The sequence below is a fragment of the Toxotes jaculatrix genome, chromosome 11 (assembly GCF_017976425.1).
Source record: "Toxotes jaculatrix isolate fToxJac2 chromosome 11, fToxJac2.pri, whole genome shotgun sequence".
NCBI classification, from domain to species: Eukaryota; Metazoa; Chordata; class Actinopteri; family Toxotidae; genus Toxotes; species Toxotes jaculatrix.
Window position 1 is genome coordinate 15,884,173 of NC_054404.1, and position 23,653 is coordinate 15,907,825.

General features: G+C 40.4%; 1 protein-coding gene across 2 annotated transcripts in view; it reads left to right on the top strand.

The window, feature by feature from the left end:
- Positions 1-21,996, top strand: part of pde10a (phosphodiesterase 10A) — a 37,630-nt gene extending 15,634 nt beyond the window's left edge. The window contains exons 3-22 of one of the 2 annotated variants that reach the window (XM_041049384.1): positions 6,347-6,375; positions 7,623-7,746; positions 8,505-8,554; positions 8,670-8,810; positions 9,494-9,649; positions 10,684-10,734; positions 11,252-11,310; positions 11,599-11,650; positions 12,317-12,459; positions 13,051-13,143; positions 13,350-13,536; positions 14,542-14,684; positions 14,995-15,078; positions 15,169-15,319; positions 15,446-15,601; positions 15,875-16,047; positions 16,181-16,292; positions 16,499-16,579; positions 17,671-17,759; positions 19,348-21,996. In XM_041049384.1, the coding sequence (XP_040905318.1) occupies positions 6,347-6,375; positions 7,623-7,746; positions 8,505-8,554; positions 8,670-8,810; positions 9,494-9,649; positions 10,684-10,734; positions 11,252-11,310; positions 11,599-11,650; positions 12,317-12,459; positions 13,051-13,143; positions 13,350-13,536; positions 14,542-14,684; positions 14,995-15,078; positions 15,169-15,319; positions 15,446-15,601; positions 15,875-16,047; positions 16,181-16,292; positions 16,499-16,579; positions 17,671-17,759; positions 19,348-19,447 (2,174 nt within the window). In that variant the 3' untranslated portion in view covers positions 19,448-21,996. The remainder of the gene's footprint in view (positions 1-6,346; positions 6,376-7,622; positions 7,747-8,504; positions 8,555-8,669; positions 8,811-9,493; positions 9,650-10,683; positions 10,735-11,251; positions 11,311-11,598; positions 11,651-12,316; positions 12,460-13,050; positions 13,144-13,349; positions 13,537-14,541; positions 14,685-14,994; positions 15,079-15,168; positions 15,320-15,445; positions 15,602-15,874; positions 16,048-16,180; positions 16,293-16,498; positions 16,580-17,670; positions 17,760-19,347) is intronic. The other variant, XM_041049386.1, reaches the window with a different exon arrangement.
- Positions 21,997-23,653: the final 1,657 nt, after the last annotated feature.

Below are 23,653 nucleotides of genomic sequence, written 5' to 3' on the forward strand. Positions count from 1 at the left end.
CTTATCATGTGATGGACAACATTGGATTACATAAATCAGTTTGTCTGTACACATACACGCACGTGTGTTTTTAGCAAAGCTTATGTTACAGCCTGAAATTGTAGAAAAAGGCATCACATTTGAACACTTGTTATTTCTGTGTGGTGATAGTAAAATGTGCCCTGTCACTGGAACTGAATTATAGTTTTTTGTGTGTTTTTCTTGTTTTTCTCTTAATGTTTATTACTTTACTAGTTGTACAAGATCTGATTTGAAGGCTTCAGCCTTCAAATCAGATCTTGGTGTGTCATGACAGAGAATCACACAGCAGATCTGTCACACAGCAGCCTGTTACTGAACACAGTCAGCAGAACACGATTTCCCAGAATCCCCGCTGATGTCATTTGACCTTCGCACCTTTCTTGACCACTGTCCCACTGGCAATGTTTACTTCACACCACACGCTACCATGGGGTAATTAATAAATCCCAAACCCTCTGCTGCTCCCATCCAGGGGCTTCCCGTTACTTATCTGTCCTTTACGCAATGCACACACACACACACACAGAGTATATGGAACAGCCGGATCTCTTACTCAATACCATGCAAGACTTTTTAGCTCTAAAATTTCTGCTCATACAAGTAAAATTGTTGGATGAAGGCTGGATAAAGTCTGTAGTGTACAGTTTTTTTTCCACACAATACAATTTTTTGTATTTTTGTAAATTTTAAGTTTTTACATTTTGAATTTTGTTCATATTCTCATCATATATTTCCTCATTTCCTAAATTTGTGAACAAGTATGCATAGTTCAGATACAGTATAATCTGTCAAAATTGGATTATATCTCAACTAGTATTGCAACGTTTTTTTTTCTTCTGATTAATCATTTAATTAATAAAATGTGAGAAAATAGTATAATAATTAAAAGTAACCACTTCATGATTCCAGAACCCACAACTTTAAGTTACTCTCACATTTTAGAGGCTGCAAGAAGAAGAAATTTGGTTGATCTTTGGTTGATAAAGTGATTAATCAACAATCAGAATTTTCTGTCGTCTATATTATGAGAACATCATTTGCAAAGATGTCGGATTAGTAATGGAGAACTTTGTGGAAGATGCCTGAGTGAGTCTCCAGTCTCTTTCTGTTCTGGACTCCAGAGGGCAAGAGTTTGTCCGAGCTGTTGAGCAGCTGATACTTTTTCTCAGATGTGTTTGGATGGTAGTCGCAAGAAAACAAAGATGTACTTGTGTAGCAGAAACTCATACCCCATCACTGTGATAAGAGAGCTGCCTCACCTGCAGGGCTTTCTATCAGAGGGGAGGAGGAGGAGGCCCACCTGTGCAGCGCTCAGTGGGTGCAGCTTCAAAAAAAAAAAATGCTAAAAAAAAAAAGAGAGACAGCTTAGATTTGCTAGTGTAGTCTGACATGCAATTAAGATGCCAAACAAAAAGTTTGTGTTCTTAAAAAGTAAAAATCAAAGCCCTTGCTAAACAGAAAGTATCTTCCAAATGCCAGAAAATATCTTTCTCAAAATTGTGGACAATTGTTCTTTAAACAGGAAGTCTCACTGAGATCTCAGTCTCTTTTTTAAGAGAGGCCTGTGTACGAGCGTGTAGGTGAAGAGAGCATGGCTGAGAAGAGGAAGGAGACTGCTGCTTTTGGCAGCTACACGTCCTCCATGGAGCAGGTCGATGCAGGACGGCCACTAGGTCGACACATATTGGCCGCTGAGTCACTGCTAGCTGACCGTCCTGCGGGAGACTGTGTATCTGTGGCGGCAGATCAATAAAGCGCCCATCAAGTATCGCGCACATTAGACCCAGCTGACTGAGGGATTTTTCCTCGGTGAAAGGCCTGAGCTCACGTTGGGGAGGTGGGGGTATGCGGGGGGGGGGTTAAGGGTCAAGGGTCAAGTAAGACCAATCGTGTGAGTGTGTGCAGCAGATACACACAAAAAAAAGAATTCTCTCATGCAGATTTTTCACACCTGCTCCAGAGCAAATAAACATTTCATTTGACTTTCAAAAGTGCAGATAACCCTCCACGCCTCAGTGTAATAAACACCAAAACCAGAGCTGAGCAACATTTGGCCGCAGCAGTGGAACCTTTTCATCTAATGACCATTACCCTGTTGAATTTTGATAAATACTTAAGACCGGCAGCGTATGTATGGTATGCTTTGTTAAGATTATGAAATGTTACTGTAATGTGCAAAGCACTTTGCAGTAAAAACATTTGATAACAGATGACAAAAGATTAACGATCCTCGTCAGTCAAGGAAATTCTTTGTGGAGGTTTGAATCTGCAGCTGAACGTATTTTTAACAGTCTTTTGCACATTATCATGGAGATATTGCACAGACTGTGTTTGTTTGAATCCTTTTTTGCTGATGAAAATCTAATTATTTTAGTGGTTGAACTTACACAGAGCAACAACCTGCATTTTTTTTTTTAATCTGCTGCTCAAATGTCTCACACTGATGCAAATGCTTTCATTACTCACCATGAAATCAATATATGCAAGTAATTCTCACTGATATTCTTGAGTAGTGTAAAAAGGCTTTTACCATCTTGTTGTTATTGTGGTGATGGAACTAGAGTAAAACTTTAGATCTGACGTCATGCTGATTCAATTTATTTTAACTTTGCTGTTTCTTCTGGGGTTTTTTTTTTATCCAAAAATGGTCTGTGAGAGGGGTTTTCTCTTTCCAGCTGTAGCTGCCTGCTCCACTGTCTTAACTGTCACATTGGTGCATGATGCACATTCAAATTCTTGGTCTTGAGCAATGAGAATAAGTAAGGAAAAGTTTAAATGGAGGGGTGAAGTTACTAGAAGAGGTCCGTTCAACCTGCTGCTGGGTTCTAAGAGTTACTAGACAGCCTTGTTTAGTGCTCAGTGTGTAGTAAGTTGTCAGTACTTTTTCTAAGAACATGTCAGTCCTCTCGTCCTGTGTTTACTAAAAGCACAGCAGGTCCCTGAAAATATGGGATGGCATTAGGACAGACTAATGGTTGACCGTCCCTTTGCTGGTGGCTGACCACATCATGGTGATACAACACACACACGCCTTCACACATTCCATCCCTCTCGGCCCCAGGGGTGGGTGTATTGTGAGGATTAATCCCCTGACACATTACCTGATGAAACAAAGATGTTATTGTTGCAAAACGGAATGGGCAATAGGGCTGGTACCGATACCGATTCCTGGCCGATACTTTTTTCAATATCAAATTTTTAAAAAATCTATTCGAGAAAATCTACATTGCAGTTCTTCTTTAGAAAAATCAGCATGTCTGCGTTTTCAGGTGTCAGACAAGCTCGCTCCAGGCTAATAGTGTCCCCAGCAGTAGAAAATGTACGTTCTGAGGGTGTGGATGTTGGACACAGACATACTTGCTGGACTTCCACCTGCTGAGTGTGCACATGCTTAATTTGAAGAAGCTTTAAAGTACTGCGTGAAGTAACTGGTCCAACCAGAGGTCTGGTTCAGCACAGCAGATTTAAAGTTGTATCTCCAGCACAGGAGGTTTCTGCATTCACAGATTTACTTTACCGGGTATAGCCTGCAAATAAAACAGCTTCCTGTTACTTTTTGGCCCCTTAGACATTTTCAGTGTGTGTGGACACAATGTTCAGTGCTCACCTTATGGTTCCACTGGGACTTCTGCACTCGAGATGCCGGCAGAGATGGTTTTCCAGGGTGTAATTGGACCTACAAAGCTACAAACGCTGCCTAGTGACCATTTTTTTCAGGAGGTACTTTGAGTATTGGTGGTATTCCCTTTACCCTGGCAAGGGGGATACCTCTGGGAATAGGAAGGCTCTTATCTTAGAGCTGCGCGGTGATTCATGGGACATATATGCAAAATCATATATAAAACATTCAAACTGATGTTCAGTTTATTATTACATCTGATTCTTTTATGTCTAAAACAAGAACTTAAATGACCCATTTGGTTTTACCATTATTCAATTTACACAAAAGTATTTTAATTACTAGATAACACTGTATGATCATATCATCACCATACTTTTTTACTCATATGATTTGTTGCCCGCAGCTCTACGTGCCAGTGTTGCTGGAGCCATTATATATCATATGCTGGTGAGAACCAACAATTGCATCAACACACAGGACAGTAAAAACCTCCACCCTCTGTTATTTAAAAAGGAAAGGCTCATTTTTTTTTCTGTACCTGTCGACCTGAGTGTTTTTGAAATTTTTTTCCGCTTGCATTTGGTTTTGAACTGTCAGTCCTGATCCATCCTCCCCCCTCCTCTCCAGTGAGCGCTTCTCCCGCGTGCGAGAACAGTGATAGGTGGGGCGGTGCTGCCTGTCCCTGCGACAGCCAAGTAGGTGACAGGGGCCTGAGAGCTGAGAGTTCAGGTCACGGTGGAAAAAAGAAAACAAACCAAAAAAAAAATTTTTTTCAATGCCACTCATAGCTTGCAGTTACTCAGGCATCTGCACGCATTGCTTTAGCTATCAAACACTGCAGACACTGAGGCACTGTATAAACACACAGTATAACACACAGTATAAATTAAATAATCTGGAGTATGTAAGAATCCAAATATGGAGGGAGTATTACATTTCCTGGTATGTTTTTGTATGTTTTTTTTCCTTCATCTTACAGTTAAATCAGGTTTATTTGCACAGGCCTCTATCTCAAGCATCTAGCTCAGGGCTCACATATCATTCACTACATTACAACATGTACACATCACATTACCTCATACTGTCTATATATCAGATTGACACATCAAAGAAAAACATTTGAAAATTTAAGTGACTCAAATGCAGGAGCTGTAATTTGTCTGTCATTTATATCTTCTATAAATAGTTTCCTGTTACAATCAGTTGATGGAGAGAATTGAGATTGTTCTCTTTTTTTTAGCAAAATTCTGTACAATAAACAGTCGATGCATCACTTTATGTTAAAATAAGGGGTGTTAAACTGGTCTAACAAATGCAGACCACTTTCTGTCAGGTAATACGGTAAAATGCATCCTTCAGTGGGGTCCATGTCCAGATATTCTTGGCCTTAACAAGTATGTAATATAAAAAAAGATTCTCTTGGACAAAACATGTATTTGTCCTCTTTCAAACGGGTTTGAAGTCTTCCTCAACTGCAGCTTTCTGTCCTCTGATTGACGTCATTCCCGGCCAGGGGTTCACTCTAAAATAGCTCTCATGGCTAAGTTAGGAAACTCATAGCATACTGGAGGAATGTTTAAAACAACAAACAATGTCGCTGGCTGTAATTTCTTTCTTCACATGTACAAAGAGGTTTGTTTCAAAAGAGGACCAGCTCGAGTCAGCACTTCAGAAGATGTTTCTAAAATCTGCCCAGCTTTTTTTTTTTTTTTTTTTGCATGGTTTGATCACATGAAAAGTTATCAAAGAGGTCTTAGCAGTTACTGTTCTCGTGTGCTGTTGACCTATGTGTAATGAAGAACCGCCTGAGCTGTGTGAATGGTTTTATTTTCATCCCAAGTAGCACCCCCAGACTATAAGTCCAGAAATTGTTATGATTGGCTGAAGCTTTCATTATTATCACATACTTCGGTGTCGGCATCCAAAGACAATAGTCATATGTCTACTGTCTCTCCAACGGCCTGAAATCACACCAAGAATTTGCACTCGAGGCCACAAAATTTTGCACTTGTCAAGATAAATTAACACCGCTCTTAATTCTGTTTCAAAAAGGAACATAATTTAAGAAAATGTCTCCCTGCATCAAAAGTAGATGATATACTCATCCATAATTAATGCATAATATGTATTAATGCTTAAAGTAATGCATATTTTTTGCATTGGCTCTTTTACCATTTACATGTTTACTGTAGTGAGGGCAACATGCGGTTTTCCTACCACATGTTGCCCTCACCACAGTAAACATGTTGCCCTCACTACATGTTTACTGTAGTGAGGGCAACATGTTTAGTTGCACAGACCTTGCATCTGTCTATTTCTATCCTGTGTGGTGCTCAGTGGCACATTGGCAGAGGCTATAAGCATGGAGAGAGTTTTCTCGTTATCAACTCGCCTCCTTCTCAAATTGTTACACCGGGTTGTTAACACAAGCAAAACTTATATCAAATCCTATTTACAAACTAATATTAATTAAAGAAAGAGTACAGTATTTAACTCTTTCCAAACAAAAGCCGCTGTGGCTACAAGTGAGAGTTAGTTGTAAAAGGCTAAACGTAGGCAGAACTGCAGAACTTGCCAGCTGCCTAAAATGATGTGGCACAGAGAAAAGCGTGTTTGGTCACTACCTTGAAGAAGATCAGATCCTAACTTTTTTTTTTTTTCCCCCAAAGCTGTTTTTTAACATTGTGATTTTTCTCTTTACAGATGACACAGCAGCTAAAGAAGTCAGCAGGGTAGGTTTTTGCTTTAATGTATGTGTAGATATTTTTATGATAAGGTGCATGAAGCTTCACTTTACAGTTTCACACACTCTAGAAATTGTATTATTTTGTCCCATAATTCCCTAAGCTAACCTTAGTGACTAATTGAGTTCATACTCAGGGATGGGCACTATGGACAACTGAACTAATTCAAGGACAGCACACACCTCAATACTGTCCTTCAGCAATTGCAGAAATTGTCCTGGTGTTCTTAATTAAGATGCAGATTAACTACACACTTAGACGACACTTTTCTTTGTCCTTGTTCCTAATTTCTTTTGAAGAGCACCATTGTGACTCTGTGTCATTGGCTTGAAAAATATAAATGGAATAAAAACGTTCACAAATTCTTTGGTGAGATGTAGCACAGTAGTGATGCTTGTGACATTAACACTCCCAAGTTGTCCAGAATAGGTCAGACATCAGCATCAAACAGATAGTTAATCAGAAACAGTATGAATGTTTTGCTGCATTGTACACTCGCCATGTGTGAGACAGTTAGCCGGAAAGTCATGGAAAAAAGTAAGAGAGAAAACCTGCGCTACGTATGTTCACACCTTTGTCAACTTGACACCATCGCGCCCCTATGAGGCCAGGTGTCAGCACCCACAGCAGGGCACTGGAGCTGGGTAAGGAGGGACTTCATACACATACACACAAGAAAAAAGAAAACGAGGGCCACTCGACCTCTCAGTGCGTCATCCATACGTCTGTGCAAACAGGATGTGGGCGGATAGAAGGCATCCCGTGGGGGGGGGGGGGGGACTTTCTAGTGCACCACTCTCCCTGCCGTCCTGTCCTCACCCTCTCTGCAGGCGCAGAAATAGACGGCTCTCTGGCCCCGTACAAGGCAGGAGGTCTGCCTCTTACATAACCACACTTTTAAGCTGAGGCTGAGCATCAGAGCTCGCCAGGGCTCCAGTGGCCTCCTCTGGAGACTGCAGGGGGATCCCTAGGCTAGAATGCAGTAGTGAAGGGGAGTGTAAGGGTGGCCTGAAGCCTAATGTTATGATGAATGGCTCTGTAGTTGTGAATGGCAGAAAGATAATCCCCTTTCATTCAAAATAACAATTCAAATCTTCTGCAGTAACATTAGACTGGATGCAGCACAGAATGCAGGTTGTCGTCATGCTTTTCTTTGTCGTAGCACTTTTTGAAATTTAATCTCCGTGTTTATGTGAGACTGTGGCGTTGCAATTTTCTGTGTGTCTTGTGTCCAGCAGTACCAGGACACAAATATGCAGGGCGTGGTGTACGAACTCAACAGCTACATGGAGCAGCGCCTGGACACTGGAGGAGACAACAAACTCCTGCTCTATGAGTTGTGCAACATCATCAAAACAGGTAAAAGTCAAGCAGATTATTGATCTTATCAACTTCAGTTCACATCACACTGGTGTCGCAACCCAAAAGTGACACTGACAGCATACGTTTTTTTAACAGAACAAAATCCTGCTTGATTATGACATATGTTTGTATAAACATCTCCCTATGAGTCTTGGGTTGGATATTTTAAATACCAATTGTAGCAAGGAGTAGGAAACAGATGAGCAATTCATTGGTACTTTTTCATTTAGATTGATTAATTGTTTGTTAAAAAATGTTTTATCCTCATCTGATTTTCTGGTCTAATGCCTCATTTTTTTTTAAACCTCAGACTGTTAGAAATCGTCAATTAACCAAATCCACAAAAGGATCAGTTCACCAAGACCACACTACTCATTAACTCCTTGATCATCTGTGTATTCACAAAGGCTCCACCAGTCTCTCTGTTGTCACATTGTATGATAACATGACCTATATATCAGTCTGAATTGGGACTGGAGAGGAGGATTGGGAATGAAATGAACTGGAAGGCAGTCAAAGCCTTCGGTCAGAGTGCCCTTGTTGTAATGTGGGACATTGTTAATAGATTGTTATTAGATTGTAATTGGACTATTGTCTCCTTGTCACACTTTCCCTCTCAGGTATACCTGCCATTTGTAGTTATATGTGAGATAATATAACATGGACATACACTGACAGCTAATGTCAGTCGTTACTGACTTATTTAAAGCACTTGCACTTCACACCTGTGACCTGTGTGTCTCATATTTCTACAGCAACAAAAGCTGATGGATTTGCACTTTACTTCTTGGGAGAATGCAACAATGTGAGTACAGAGGGCATTGAATCCATTTTATACAATAATACAATAATTACTTGTATTTGATATTCATTTCTCCGTTTCTGGTCCCCTCTCTGCTCTTGTCTGTGCTTCTCAATAGAGTTTATGTTTGTTCACTCCAACGGGGGCCAAGGATGGCCCCCCAAGCCTCATCCCCTCTGGCCCCATCGCATTTGGGACAACCATTGCCGCTCATGTTGCCAAGACTCGCAAAACACTGCTAGTAGAGGACATCATGGGGGTAAGACGGACATCACAGGAATCTAACATTTCACTGCATAGCTGTGATGTTCGATGACAGATCTCTTTATGGCTTCTATAAATGTTTCATTAAATCATCCTTGTTCTTCACCACCTGGTTCGATGCACCCTCAAGGTAAAACTGCAAGAATAAAAATATCCTTTCGATTTCAATTTGAATTTATTTACTGTTTAGTTCTGTGTCTTTTGCAGTGCTCTGCACTTGTGCACTGCAGTGCTTACTCCAGTTATAAAACAGTACAGAAAATACATGATTGTTGAATGAAAATACATGATGATCGACACTTTTTCAAGAAAAAGCGGAAAAATCTCAGAAGTTTGTTGAAATTCAAGAAAATATTAGCAAAGGTGGTCTGTGGTGAGAAATGCAAAGTCTCCGAAAAGACAAAAAAAGTCAAAGCATAAAAGTTAAAAATCTTTATTAAGGTGAAATTCTTGAAGCATTTAAGCATGTGGCGCACCCACTGACATTTATCATGCCACAGTTGGTGTACAGTGGTAAACACAGCTTCAAAGACAGTAATAAAAATGTTCACCCTGCCGAGGAGCAAAATGTTAGGATTTGTCATCTGTATCCGCTGATGTACCAGCTACTCTGACCTCGCTTGTTGAACTCCTGTGCAGTTCAGGTGATAATGATCTTCACCGACCTCTGTGTTGCAGGACGAGCGCTTCCCCGACGGCACAGGGCAGGACTCAGGGATCCATGTTCACTCTGTCCTGTGCCTTCCCATCCTCACTGCCATCGGGGACCTCATTGCCATCCTGGAGCTGCATCGGCACTGGGGCAAGGAGCCCTTCAACCTCAGCCACCAGGAGGTCAGTCTGACCCAGACAAAACACACCAAGAGTGGGAGGCTGGAGAAAGGCTCACAGAACTACACTTAGCCTGGTATTCACCTTAATCTGGATCTGTTTAAGGTCTCTATTAGCTTTGTGGGGTTCAGTCAGAAAATACTTTATACTGTTTTTCTCTCCAAGGACTTTCCACTAGGTACTAATGAAAGACATTCTGTAAAATAGCAGTGCAGTGAGCTAGAGAATTACTTAACATACAGGTTGCTCAAGCAAGTATAGTCTCAGTGTTTAAGCTTTGAAGATTCACATTTGAAATTTAGAGCTTTCCACGAACAAGCCATCTATTTACAGCATATTTAAAATTGCTTAAGGATTCCCTGATTTTGTAAAAAAAAAAAAATTGCATTTACTTGCATTTGTATTTACTGCACTTTTAGCTCTGGTTTGGGCTACCCTCACTCCTGAGAATAGTATGTGGTTCTATAGATTGTAAATATTGCACTGTGTTCACCAGCTAGTTGTTAACTCACTGTATTTGGCACGGGGCTGGTAGCGCACATCATGTTTATCAAAGCTTTTTCACTTAAAACATCTGAACGAAAAGAGGTAATTAAGTTACAGGCTCTAAAACCAAAACAATGAGGTAAAATGGTTTGTAGAGCTGCAAAGCTGTGTGATCATTCTCTGCAAGTTGGTCACTAAGAATGACCCTTTTCGCGCTACACATTTGACCCATTTTTCATATAAAAATATCTTAGTGTAGCTTTTTTTTTGTATTGCTTAAATTTTAATCTGTAATACCAAACATGCAGATGCAGCAGTGTTACAGGTCTTAGTCGTGTCCTCAGAGTGGCTCTGAATGTGTAGGCTGACTGGCTCTTCTGTGATTATGCGAGTGCCTGATGTTCAGAACAAATAATATTGTTGAGTGATACAAAAGAGGAAATGTGATAAGGACAGATTAAACCTGGACAAAGTGTGATAACTTATGTTAGTTGTGAGATATGATTTCTTTTCTGCAGCTCAATGGAACTAAAGTTCACTTTCTTTTCCAGGTTGCAACGGCTAATTTAGCATGGGCGTCAGTTGCCATTCATCAAGTACAGGTGAGTAAGCTTCCACAGGTGGACTGGTCTGAATTTAAAATTGTAGCAGATATGCTGCTCTCTAACACATCACTAAAGACTTGTCTGGGAACAAGGTGAAGACTGTCCATTCCACCTATTATTATCTTGGGCGACTTTGTTTGTTCTGGTTCTGCACCAGTGTTTTTAATGGGGAAATCCACTGTGTACAGGAACTGGGTTGTCACTGGGCCCAGTCCAATCAACTAAGCCACAGATTCAACAAACAGCTCCCTGAGGACGTCATTACGCCCCAGTGCTGTTTTTATACGAACAGATAGCATAACACCTCAGAGAAGCAAGCGTCCCACTGCAGCACTGTTAGCTGCTCACTGCAAAACACTCTGTTGTTACTGAAACTCATGAAGGTGGCCCACAGCCAGGTGTGTAGACAGCAAGTCACTTTGTTTACAGTACATGCAGGATGCTGGATATGTTCTGTGGGAAATGTTTGATGTGTCTGTGTGCAGGGTCATGGCCTATTTTTCTTTGTTTCTAGGTGTGCCGAGGCCTCGCCAAACAGACTGAGCTCAATGACTTCCTACTAGATGTGTCAAAGTAAGAGCTGCTGGTGGGACAGTTTACCTAACACTAAATTAATGCTGATGAAAAGTGTATTTACGTCATGTGCTTATTTTAGTCTACATATGGCAAAAAAAGTGAGTTAGTATTTCCTCTTTTCTCATGTCAGGTCCAAGGTTAAATTAAAAAAAAAACTTTTTGCTCACAAAATAGAAAAGAATTACTGCATTTTAGGCAACTTAGCTTTCATGTCTTGAATGTGAACGTCATCAGAGCTTCCCATTTGTCAAACATCTCAATGCGCCATTTCTTCTTTTCGCACAGAACATACTTTGATAACATTGTGGCAATAGATTCTCTACTTGAACATATTATGGTGAGTGTGATTTCTGCAAGTATGTGTTCATTCACATTGTCTTCAAGGCTACACATCCTGGGAGTGTGTGTTAAGTTATGTGTGTTAAAAAAGTGTAGTAACCCTGCTGTAACGCAGATACACACAGGCCGCTTCAATACCCCAGGGGCACTGCTAATATTTCCTTATAATACATGCTTGTTGGCATTAATGATTTAAAATAATAATTTATAATAATAATTCTTTATGATTATTTATTGTCAATATAATAGATACATGTTTAGACCTGGCTCAGCCTAAAATAGGCAAGTGTTTCAGCTACTTTGCAGATCTAAAGCAGATGTGATCTTGATATAAGTGTAAAAAATAATTTTCCTGTTTCTTTCACTTAAACCCACCTCTCTGTTTGTATGTATTTTGTCGCTGTGTGACTTGTGGTGTCATCCCAGGTCATTCAAGTCATCTGGTTCAAACATGAAATGAACTGGAATGGCCTGTAGTTATACTGTGTGTGTTTTATTAAGTCTCTACATTTAACTGTTCCATCCTAAAGAAACAATACAAACTGCAGAGATTTGTCAGAGTTAATTAAGCTGCTGGTGCTAGATGTAGTCTTCCATATTTTTTTCACTTCTTTCAAATCCTCAATGTTGCTGATAAGCCTGTGTCCCTGGTGTTGTTTCGCAGATATATGCAAAAAACCTGGTGAATGCAGACAGGTGCGCACTCTTCCAGGTAGATCACAACAACAAAGAACTGTACTCCGACCTGTTCGATATTGGGGAGGAGAAAGAAGGCAAACCTGTCTTTAGGAAAACCAAAGAAATTAGGTATGTAATAGTTGCCATTTTCTCTTTGTTAAATACTACACTCATCTAATTTTGTGCATGTGTTCTTCTTTGATATACAAGTCTCTATCTTTACCACCTAGTAGTACAAATTTTCATTGGAAAAAATACTAATTAGTAAAAAATACTAATTTAGAATTTTAGAATAGAAACTAATTTTCATATTGGTTTTTTTTCCCTTTTTTCCTTTGTGTTGAGGGTGTTTCCTGCACCTAAAAGAGATTGTTCACCATAATGTATAATAAACAAGGTCCTCTCATGACAAACTCGGCTCAGAAAAATCCTCCCAGTAACAGGAAGTCAAAAGAAAAACAGGGGAAATCAAATGACATGCTGATTTTGTGCCATTTTTACTCTCTGTTACAAGGGACATCCATAATCAAATTTATTCTGGTTAATCTATACAGTGTGCTGTAAATTGCATTTCTAAAATCAGGTTTTCTCATGGATTTTCATATTATTGATTTATTATTGATTTTTATAAAGTAGATTTTCACTCATCCACCCTGCACAGACGGACTGAGAAGTCTTGACAGGCAGTCCATAAATTAAACTCCTCTCTGTTCCCTGCAGGTTTTCTATAGACAAGGGAATAGCTGGCCAAGTGGCTCGGACAGGGGAAGTCTTAAATATCCCAGATGCCTATGCAGACCCACGGTTCAACCGGTAAACACCAACACCTACTCTGCGATAAGCCATTTTTACTTCTACTATCTTTTCCATTATATGTGATTATTGACAGTGCAGTTAACTTTCTTGAAGTTGTCCTGCACAGTTCTTTTACACCTTGTGGTTCACAATATAAACTCACTAAATGAACACAATAATGAGTGCCAAATTAGTGTATCTTATTTTCATGCCTTCCTTAACAGAGAGGTGGACCTCAAAACCGGCTACACCACGCGGAACATCCTGTGCATGCCCATCGTGAGCAGGGGGACCGTTATAGGTGTGGTGCAGATGGTGAACAAGCTAAGCGGAAGTGCCTTCACTAAAACAGATGAGAACAACTTTAAGATGTTTGCTGTCTTTTGTGCTCTGGCCTTACACTGTGCAAATGTGAGTACACACTGAATCAGTTTTTAAGTGTTTGAACAGCTAACCGATTTCCTCCAACAGAAAAAACATTTTCTGTTCTCTTTATATCTGTCCGCACAGGCCTCCTTTTTATTTTATGCAGTGTAGGTAGATTATGTGATGATTATATTGTACTTCATAGCAATGAATACTCGACTATTTTCAGATAACTACACCTTTGACACAGCGGCCTCATCACCATCCTGAGTTCATTCTCATTGAAGGGAGGCTTATTGTTAGCTGTTACGAGGGTTTCCCTGTTTTTCAGAGTAGTAATGTAATTTTCCTCCCAGGTTGACAAAGGTAGTGCCAGCAGCCTCTATTTAAAGATTGCATTGCCCCAAAATCTGAACAAAAGCTTCTTATTTGATGGTTGACAGTGATGATTATCCCTTACATGGAACACACTGACATTTCATGAATCATGCTAACTCTCGAAGGTTGCCTTGTGTGGTCTGTCTGTCAAGAGCCTCTCCTCTCTGTGGGGCCTGACTCACCATCATCTCGTGCGACAAACTTACGCAGGAGCAGCGTCACAAAGTTGGTTTTAAAATTGATGAGGCACGTTAATATTTTAAGACAAGCGTCCGCATCCGTCCACTGACAGGATTTATGTTTAGCTGTAATTTATGCCTCACGTCTCTAGGAAACTGACTTGGGCCGGCTCCTGATTTATGGTGATTTATGGTGGAAGGTGTAAGGCTTGGCGCCTGTACCTGACTGTCTTATTCCTGCCTGTCTGGGAAAGGGGACAGGGATACAAACCAGATGTGGAGACACTTTCTGGAGGCACACAGATAAAATATGATGCAGGACTGTTGTGGATAACTTAACTCTGTTTGACCCCTTTGGAAATTCCAACAGTGATACTTAAAGAAGTCAACAGTGATATAAGATATTTTCATTTTCATGGTATTTATTCCACTGGAGTGCTCAGCCTCTCTCCTGACATTTTAAAGACTAATTCTTGTTCTGTGATTCCCATAGATGTACCACAGGATCCGGCACTCTGAATGCATTTACAGAGTGACGATGGAAAAACTGTCTTATCACAGCATCTGCACATCAGAAGAATGGAAGACCCTTACCCAGCTCAACCTCCCTGCACCCATTTATAAAGAGATTGAAATGTGAGTGCCCTTTCAGGTTCAGATTCAGAGCAGGTTCTGGTCACTATCTCTGCTGATATATGAAACCCGTGACCCTGAGTGTAGTTGGCCTACAGCCACATGTCTGTGAAAGAGTCCAGACCTGGATGGTGGTGGGACCGGGAGGGGTGCATACACAGTGCAGGAAGGGGCGGGCCCTCTAGATGTTAGTCTGTCAGTTCAACACACACAGACCTCAGATGTCCCCTCATCTGTCTCTCCTCTCCTTCTCCCAGGTGTGCTGTACATGCTAATTTAAGACTTTCCTCTCATCTCTTCCTCCTTCCTCCAGGTTCCACTTTGACATTAGTCCCTTTGAGGAGATCTGGCCTGCTGTCTTTATCTACATGGTTCATAACTCCTGTGGAAAGACCAGGTAAAGTGTCACAGGGGCCGTGACGATGTCAGCGTCAGTTCTTGATCAAAGCAGTTGTTCATCAGCTTGTGTCTTTCTCACTGCATGTAGCTTTGAGCTGGAGAAGCTGTGTCGGTTCACCATGTCTGTACGGAAGAACTACCGACGTGTGCCCTACCACAACTGGAAGCACGCAGTGACAGTGGCACACTGTATGTACGCCATCCTACAGAAAACCTCTGGGATCTTCACAGAGCTAGAGGTTTGCTTCTTGTTGGGTCTGGGTTTTTACCACTGTTTGACAAAAATAAATGAAATTGGAAACAAGATCATCATCAGAGGTAACTGTGTGATTTTTATTTTTTAATGTACCCGCTCTGATTTACAGAAGAAGGGTCTGTTGATAGCCTGTCTGTGCCATGATCTGGACCATCGGGGGTACAGCAATGCGTACCTACAGAAGTTTGACCATCCACTGGCTGCTCTGTACTCCACCTCCACCATGGAGCAGCACCACTTCTCTCAGACTGTCTCCATCCTACAGGTAGAGCTCCACTATGCAGAACTTAGTGTACCACTACTTTTTAAAATGTATTTATTGTCTTTAAACACGAACATCTAGTATGAAATTTGAATTCTCACTTGCACACATGCACACAATGGTACCACTGAGGTCTTTCTTCTTTGACGTGCACAGTCTGCTGAGATGGTTTGAACCTGAGATGAATCTGAGATTACAACCTGTTGTAGTCTAGCTGAGCTGAACGCCTCATAAGTGGAGCTTTTGCTTTTTTATTGATCTCTTTGTTTCTCATAGCTGGAAGGGCACAATATTTTCTCCAACCTGAATTCCGTCGAGTACGAGCAGGTGCTGGAGATCATCCGGAAGGCCATCATTGCCACGGATCTCGCCCTGTACTTCAACAACCACCAGCAGCTGTCGGAGCTGCTGACCTTGGGTGGGCTGGACTTTAACAACCACTCACACAGGTGAGGTCTCGCACCGGCGCACAGGATTATAGCAGGCTTCATAGCATCACACAGAGAGATGTGGACCTGTGAGCACATAAACAGCACATTGAGTTTCTCCACATGGCTATAACGAGGCTGTGCTCCCCTCCAGGGACCGTGTGATTGGTCTGATGATGACAGCATGTGACCTGTGTTCTGTTACCAAGCAATGGCAAATCACACGACTCACAGCCAACGACATCTATGCTGAGTTCTGGGCTGAGGTACAGTGGGATACTGTTGGCGTTTAAACAGTTAAATTAGTGTCATGATCATGCCTCCAGTCAGACCTCTGTTATTGATTGTAAATGTTACACCTAGCTGTCCTACAATGTCTAAGGCACAAAACAGTGTTGTCTAATGATCAGGAGATGTGCCGCATTATGCAGGAAGAAAAGGAAATTTCTCCCCTTGCTTTGTTCCTGCACAGGGAGATGAGATGAAGAAGATTGGGATACAGCCGATCCCTATGATGGACCGAGACAAGAAGGATGAGGTTCCCCAAGGACAAGTGAGACCAGCACTTTTACACATGTGTCTCAAACTGTACTCCTCTACTCTACTTCACACGCATGCTCAAAGATTTTGACATTTCTGCACTCGGATGGTGTGGAATAATCACAAAAGAGAAGTGAGTCATACTTTTAAAAGTTTAGAGAAGAAGAAAATAAGAAGAACAGACCACAAATGCCAGTGGTGCAAAGAGTACTACAATGTTCTGCTTGTGTATGGTTCCCAGAAGTTGACTTAAAGTGGAAATAATAACTTGAAGATCAGTATACAGTATCACTATCAATGGAGATAAAAACATAACAAGTAACACACAGTGTAAGACTCCCCGGCAGAATAGTACGGGTTTATTTGGTTTAATAAACTTTGCTTGTTGATAAATAATAAGGTTTAAACTATTCACCAGAACTAGGTTTTTCTGTGTTTCCACATACATTTTAAGCAATTATAACCTGGAAAAGTGGCCATACAATAATGTAATGATAGTATAGTAATATGGTAATTGTAATGTTTTTATTCAGCATAATACCATAAACTTTTTTAAAGTAGTTATGTAGGTGAAACAACAACAAAAAAACACATTAAAAGAGACTTAATGTGAAGTTCCTACACATCCATAGTCCACACACACACGTTTTCACCTCTCTTACCTGATCAGATGTCTGATGCTTTCATGATAATGATTTAACTTCCATTTTAGATACATGATCTATGATGATTTGTCTTCTTTAGTGGGGATTTCAGAATTTTTGGATCAAGTGTTAGATAATATTTGTGTCTAGTTTTTGTTTTGTTTTTTTCTTTGAGCATATGTAACATGTAACATACCTAACCAGCCCACACAGCCAACTATAATGGGGACACTGTTCTCCATGGCCTCAGGGTCCCTCCAGAGTCCTCTCCAAAAATAAGAAATTTTCATCTCAGACAACAGAAAAGATTAAAAGCATGATGTGTTCCTTAATGTATGACAATTTATCCGACTGTTTATAAAACTGTTAATACAAACTGTATACACACTTGGCTCTACTTCCTAATTATTTCTGTTTGTTTATTTCTTTTTGTTTTGTTTGTTTTTGCCCTTTATTTAAGGTGGGATTCTACAATGCTGTTGCAATTCCATGTTACACAACACTAGCGGAGCTTTTCCCTCCATCCAGTCCTCTTCTAAAAGCCTGCAAGTAAGTATTCAAAGCTTCACTTTTCAAAGTATAAGGGAAAGTCTCATCCTTCAGTGTGTGCAAGACTCTGAGGTGACAGAGAATGTATCTAGCACATGTTTAGAAAAACAAAAAAATAAACAACTGAATAATTGTGAGTGATTTAATTTATACTTTTTTGGGGGGGAAGTAGATCAAAAACGCAAAACTGTCATAAAGTTCCTCTATTTATTGTCAGATATGAACAGAAAGAGCACTGACGTGAGCATATGTTTGTTGGCCAGGCAAATAAGATTAGAGGTGGGGTGTATGTGTGTGTGTGTGTGTGTGTGTGTAGGTTCACATTCCACTGAAAATGCAAACAAAACACTGATGCTGGATTAAACTAATTTGTGCTATAGCTTTCTGAAAACATACTCATATTTGAAAATAGAATACAGTCTGCTAACAGGAAACGGTTGCTCTGTGTTTGTTTGTGTGTGTGTGTGTGTGATATGACATTGTCTGCCTGTGTGTCACTTGATAAGAGTGTGAGAATGCGTTTATATATGTGTGATTCCTGGTTGTTGAGCCAGATCATATTGCACATGTGCCTGCCCTTCTGGGGTAACCCTCTGGTTTTTAAAATGTTGTGACCTTGATCTGCGGGGAATGCAAACAAAGTGAGCAGTGTAATATTTAAGCCCCGGTAGTACGTCAGCACCGGGCTCTGGGTGGGCAGCAGGCCTAGACCCTGCGGAGCCCGGCTGCTTGTTGTGGGATCTGCCACAGATGTGTAAACTGCATCAGGCTGGCTAATTGAATGGAAAGGCAGCAAAGGGCAGCACTTTTTGCTCTCGTATGTCAGGCTTGATTATAGCACGGGGAGGAGAGGTTACCTTCATGACAACAAGAACTGATGGGGACTGCTACTGCAGATGACTAATGAATTGCACAGTTGCTCCCTGGCTGTGGTGACATGTTTGACCAATGTTCATTTTAGCATAGTTCTTGACATTTTTGTCTTGAATAAATTGCCAGTGTAAATTAATTGCATTTAGTTGTTTAAGACAGTTGTTTTTCTGGCTTTACATAATTGCTTGAGTTGCATAATTTCAGCTCCTCTAATCTCTTTCTCCTTCTTAAAGTTGTGGCTCTTTCTAACAACACTGTCTATACCATAGTTCTAATCAGATGCACACCCTTGTGGCAGCAAAGTGTTATAATGTTGTGTCAAATAGAGACAGCAGTACATGTAATTTTCATTCAAATAAAAAACTGAAAATTGACTGCATCAGATAATTAACAAATGTACATCTGATAATAGCTTAATCAGATTGAAAGTCCATAATTAGCCTCATGTAATTTGAATTGACAGAAAAAAAACATTAAACAGTTTCATTCACAGTGTGTTTTTGTTTGAAATAACCATTTGAAATCCGTTTGTCCCATTATCGATTAAGTTCACAATGTGTTTGATTCTTGTTGACATGATTTTATCCTCTCATTTCGTGTTATAAGTCATGTCTTTGCTGCAAGAGATGAAAAGTCTGTGTTAGTAGCACTGTCCTGATTGTAAACCCACGACAGTCAGAGTCTGAATCTGATCTGAGGTGCTTTGTTTTTGCAGGGAGAACCTGGGCCAGTGGGAGAAGATAGCACGGGGAGAGGTGGAGGACATTGTGCCCAGCCGACCTTGTGATTCAGGCCCTGTCAAGGTGGACAACTGACTACCAAAGGGGTTGCTGGCCCACCGAAGGAATACAACCTGAATCCTGCCACTGACCCGGAACTTTGTAGGAGGATGAACCCACATCCTGTGTTAGCAGGAGACAGATCAGCTAAAGGTGGCTTGACTCTGAAAACACACAGTTACCTCATTGGGTGACGGAGGTGTCAACACTGGCGGTTTCACCGATCCCAGAGACTGACAGACAGCTGATGGGGAGGGACTTCAACCCATCACCCTACGTCCACTCAGCTTGGGAATTCATTTGGTAGAATGGACTTGTGCCGTTTTGGTTGTTTTATTTTGGCTGTTTTATGTTATTATTATAATTTTTTTTTTTTGAGCTTATTCTTTTGTGGTCTTGTATTTGCAGAGGCCTTACTCTGAACCTTTCACAGGCTAGGATATGTGAAACCTTGTTGTCGGTTCAGGCTTCTTTGAAATGGTACTGTTTGCCTTCTGTGGTAGGTTTTATCGTACGCGCACTACTTCAGCAAGGTGTTCCCAGAGACAGAAGGAATGTGTAGAGCAGATGTATGGTGTAATGCCACCTTGTTGAGAAGGTGGATGTCAGAATGTTTTTTTTTTTATTACTTTTTGAGCAAAAATCCTTTGCAGTACTTGAATAAAGAGATACAGCCTATTCTATGTGGAGATTGCAGAAATCCCCTGCAGCATATTCTACAAAACGTGGATGAACTGTGACAAGAGGAGTTAGATAATGTCGACACTTGTGAACACAGTCACAAGAGAGTCACAATGCTTCTCCCTGAAGTGGACCCCACAGTACTGCCCCCGGCTCCCCCTGGCATTTAGGAACCTGCTGCATAGTTCATCAGCTTTCTTCAGATGAACAGGATCTGAACCCCAGGCCAGCAGTCATAATGTTTGTAGGAGGGAGTTCACAAGACAAAAAAGAACAAGATGCACAAATAGCATCAGTTTGAATTATTTATAGTGAGCCAAGACTGCATACTATAGAATTTCCACTCTCATAACATTTTTTTTTTCACACCACTATCACATCATGAATTATTTTACACAACAATCTGGTTCCTCTTTATTAATCAGTAATCACTTCTACAGCCATGAATAAAACACATTTAAAAAGAGGATACTGCACAAGGTGGTTAATTGGATTAGAAAGATTAGCTTGTTTGCAGAGACATGACAAACTTTTTACAGGTTGTCTACCCAAACCTGTAACACATGGTTAAGATGTGAAGAATTTTAAAGATGTAAATTAAATTAAGAGTGAAGGGCAGAATAAGTAGTAGCCTATACAGTCTCAGATGGTTTCTCTTTTTGACATAAACGGGTGTCCTCGCAGGTTCACAGCCGCAGTATGAAACATTAATGACACTGAACACTTTGTCATTTTGCTGTTGATGCAGGGCACAGCAGCTCAACAGAAGTCTCAGCAGCTGTCAGCTTCATATTTGCCCATGTTGTCAAACCTGTTAAGCTAAAGTGCATCACATATAAATCTCTGGGACTGCAACTCAAGAATGTTGGTTGACTTTTTCGCAGGCGTGTAACCGAAGCTCCCCTCATATCCACAACCTGCCGAAGGAAATAAGTCATCTTCCCTTACGCTCAGTCTCTGCAAGGGGGTGCATTTGGACTCTTTCAAATGAGTTCCCAAGATCTTCCAAAAGACAAATTATTTTGTCTGAAACTGTCATTCCAGTGGACACTGTCCCTCCAAGACTGAAATTACCACTCAAATTATTTGTTTTACAACTTGTACTGTGGTCCCCCCGGTGGTGTGAATGTACACTTTGATGAATGTTTTGGGGTTTTTTTGATTGCAGATCCTCGGTGGTGGCATGTGGGTTGTAGTGCGCCATCAGTTTCCATGATGTGCTCTGTCTTACTTTTCAGAATTGCTTCCAGTAAGCTTCAACCAAGAGCAACAATTAGCATGCACCTAAACTGAAGTTTATATTTAGTTTTGCATATACCGTAATAGGTGTATACTGTGTACAACCTAGGAATTAGTTTGTACAGACTGAGACGTTCGCTCTGATGGTGCTAAACTGAACGGCAGTCATGCGCTCTCTGACTGGGTGTGCAGACTGTGTGTGTGTGTGTGTGTGTGCGTGTGTGTGTGTGTGTGAGAGAGAGAGAGAGAGAGAGAGCGAGAGAGAGAGAGAGAGAGAGAAAGCTTTTGACTGTCTCTTTCCCCACTCCAACCCCACCTGAGAACATGGTTAAGTCCATAACACTGCACTGTCCCTTCTACTTTTCAGCACCAGTTATATCCCATTGTCTGCACTATGTTTAGCTTATGATCTTTATCATTATTATTATTGATGATTATTATTATTGCTCTTATTACTATTGTTATTTTCTTAATTAGAGTTAAATTTAAATTAACTTATATTTTTTATACAAAGGAAAATAATGTTGGCCTTTTTGTTTTGTACAAAGTAAACATCAAGATAAACAAAACGGTCTAGACATGTTACTGTTACCCAGAATAATTGAGGAATGTCTCAACTGTAAATGTAAGAGCAGTAGCCCAAAAGACTTTTATTAAATACCTGAAAAATACATGAGTGCCAGATCATTCTTTATGTTTGAATTGTCTCTTTATTTACATTTATTTAACTGTCCATGCATAATATTTTGTTGATAGAGCTGCAGTCAGTGACAGTGCTGGGTGACGATGCGTCACTCCTGATCGGTCAACATGTTATTGCATTTTATCAGGTCCATCTGTTTAATTATCCCATAGTCTTTTTCACATTTGTGATAGTGAAAATAGAAATAAAACTTGGGATCTTCACAGTTACTGGTAATGATGGAAACATCTTCCCTTTTTGTCTTTCAATATGTTACAAATTTATGTTACAAATTTAGGTGCAAATGGTCCCGTAAGAACGTTTCTTCCTCAGTTGTTATTTCTCAAGACAAATAACGAAACCTACTCATTTTCACAAGATGGCTGCCCTCCACTACAGAGTTAAACAGCTGGCGACTGACACTGCGGTTGGAGGGCATCCTTTGGGTTCTTCCAAATTTAAACTTGTTTAGAAGGAGTAAAAAGTGGGTGGAGGATAACATGACTCATCACACTGTGTTTCTTTATTTCTTTGCTCAGGGTTCCCTAGTTTTAGTTTTTTATTCCAATTATTCATTTTTTTATGGCACCCATGAATACAGATAATTTACAAACAGCATCTGTTTAAGGGACATTTTTTTATTTCTCTCAAGCCACGGATGTGATCATTTTATATTTACATTATTTTTACTAATTATGAAATTACTGTGACATTAATCAATCCATGACTTGATCTTTTTTTATGTAATGTATAAATCTTGTCATCATCAGTAGGAGCTCAGTTAGCAAGTAGCCTAAATGCTTCAGATCTTCAAGAATCTTTCGACTGCATTTTTTTTTTTTTATAATATCATTGCATCAAATGTTAATGGAGAAAACAAGAATGCAAATGAATGCAAACTCCACTGTATAGACCTACTTGTTTCAATGAAGCATAACATGTTACACTGTCTCTTCCCTGATGCTCAGCTTTGCCATCTGGGTGCTTTCCTATTCTGGCCATTCCAGCCCTGAGGCCGAGCTTCGCTCCCCTTCTCCTCTTCCTTCTTGTTTGCAGTGTAAGTTACGCTCACGACTCTGTGTTTACTTGCACACAATAACCCAATTATTGTGAATAACCCGATTAAGATAATAGTTTGATTAAAGCATTTACAGGAGTTTTGCGGTAACCAGATTTCCCTAACAACCAATGTTTACACAATTTATCTGGTAATTGGGTTACAGTGTGCAAGGATTTGTGGTAGCCTGCAGGAAACCTTTGACTATCACAAAATAAGTAAACATGGGTAATAGGGGAAATGTTTAAAAAAAAATGTACAAAGCACAGTTCTGTCATTTGCAGTGTAAGAAAGCAATTTTCAACCATGTCACAGTGTGCTGTTTCTGGCTCCTGACTAAATTCAAAACACTCGTGCTTAGTAAAGTCAAATGAGTGACAAAAAAATCTAGATGTCTTCACTGTAAAACTTGACAGTTCTGATAATGAGCTTTTATGTAGGCTGTCAGAGGACACCCCAAAAGAAAAGAAAAGAAAAGAAAAGGCTGAAGCTGGAGTTACCCTGATCAGATTAATATCGTCAGGAGCAACAGTGAGGAGTGTGCTGACGTGCAGACTGGTTAGTCCCGGAGCAGTCCCAGAGA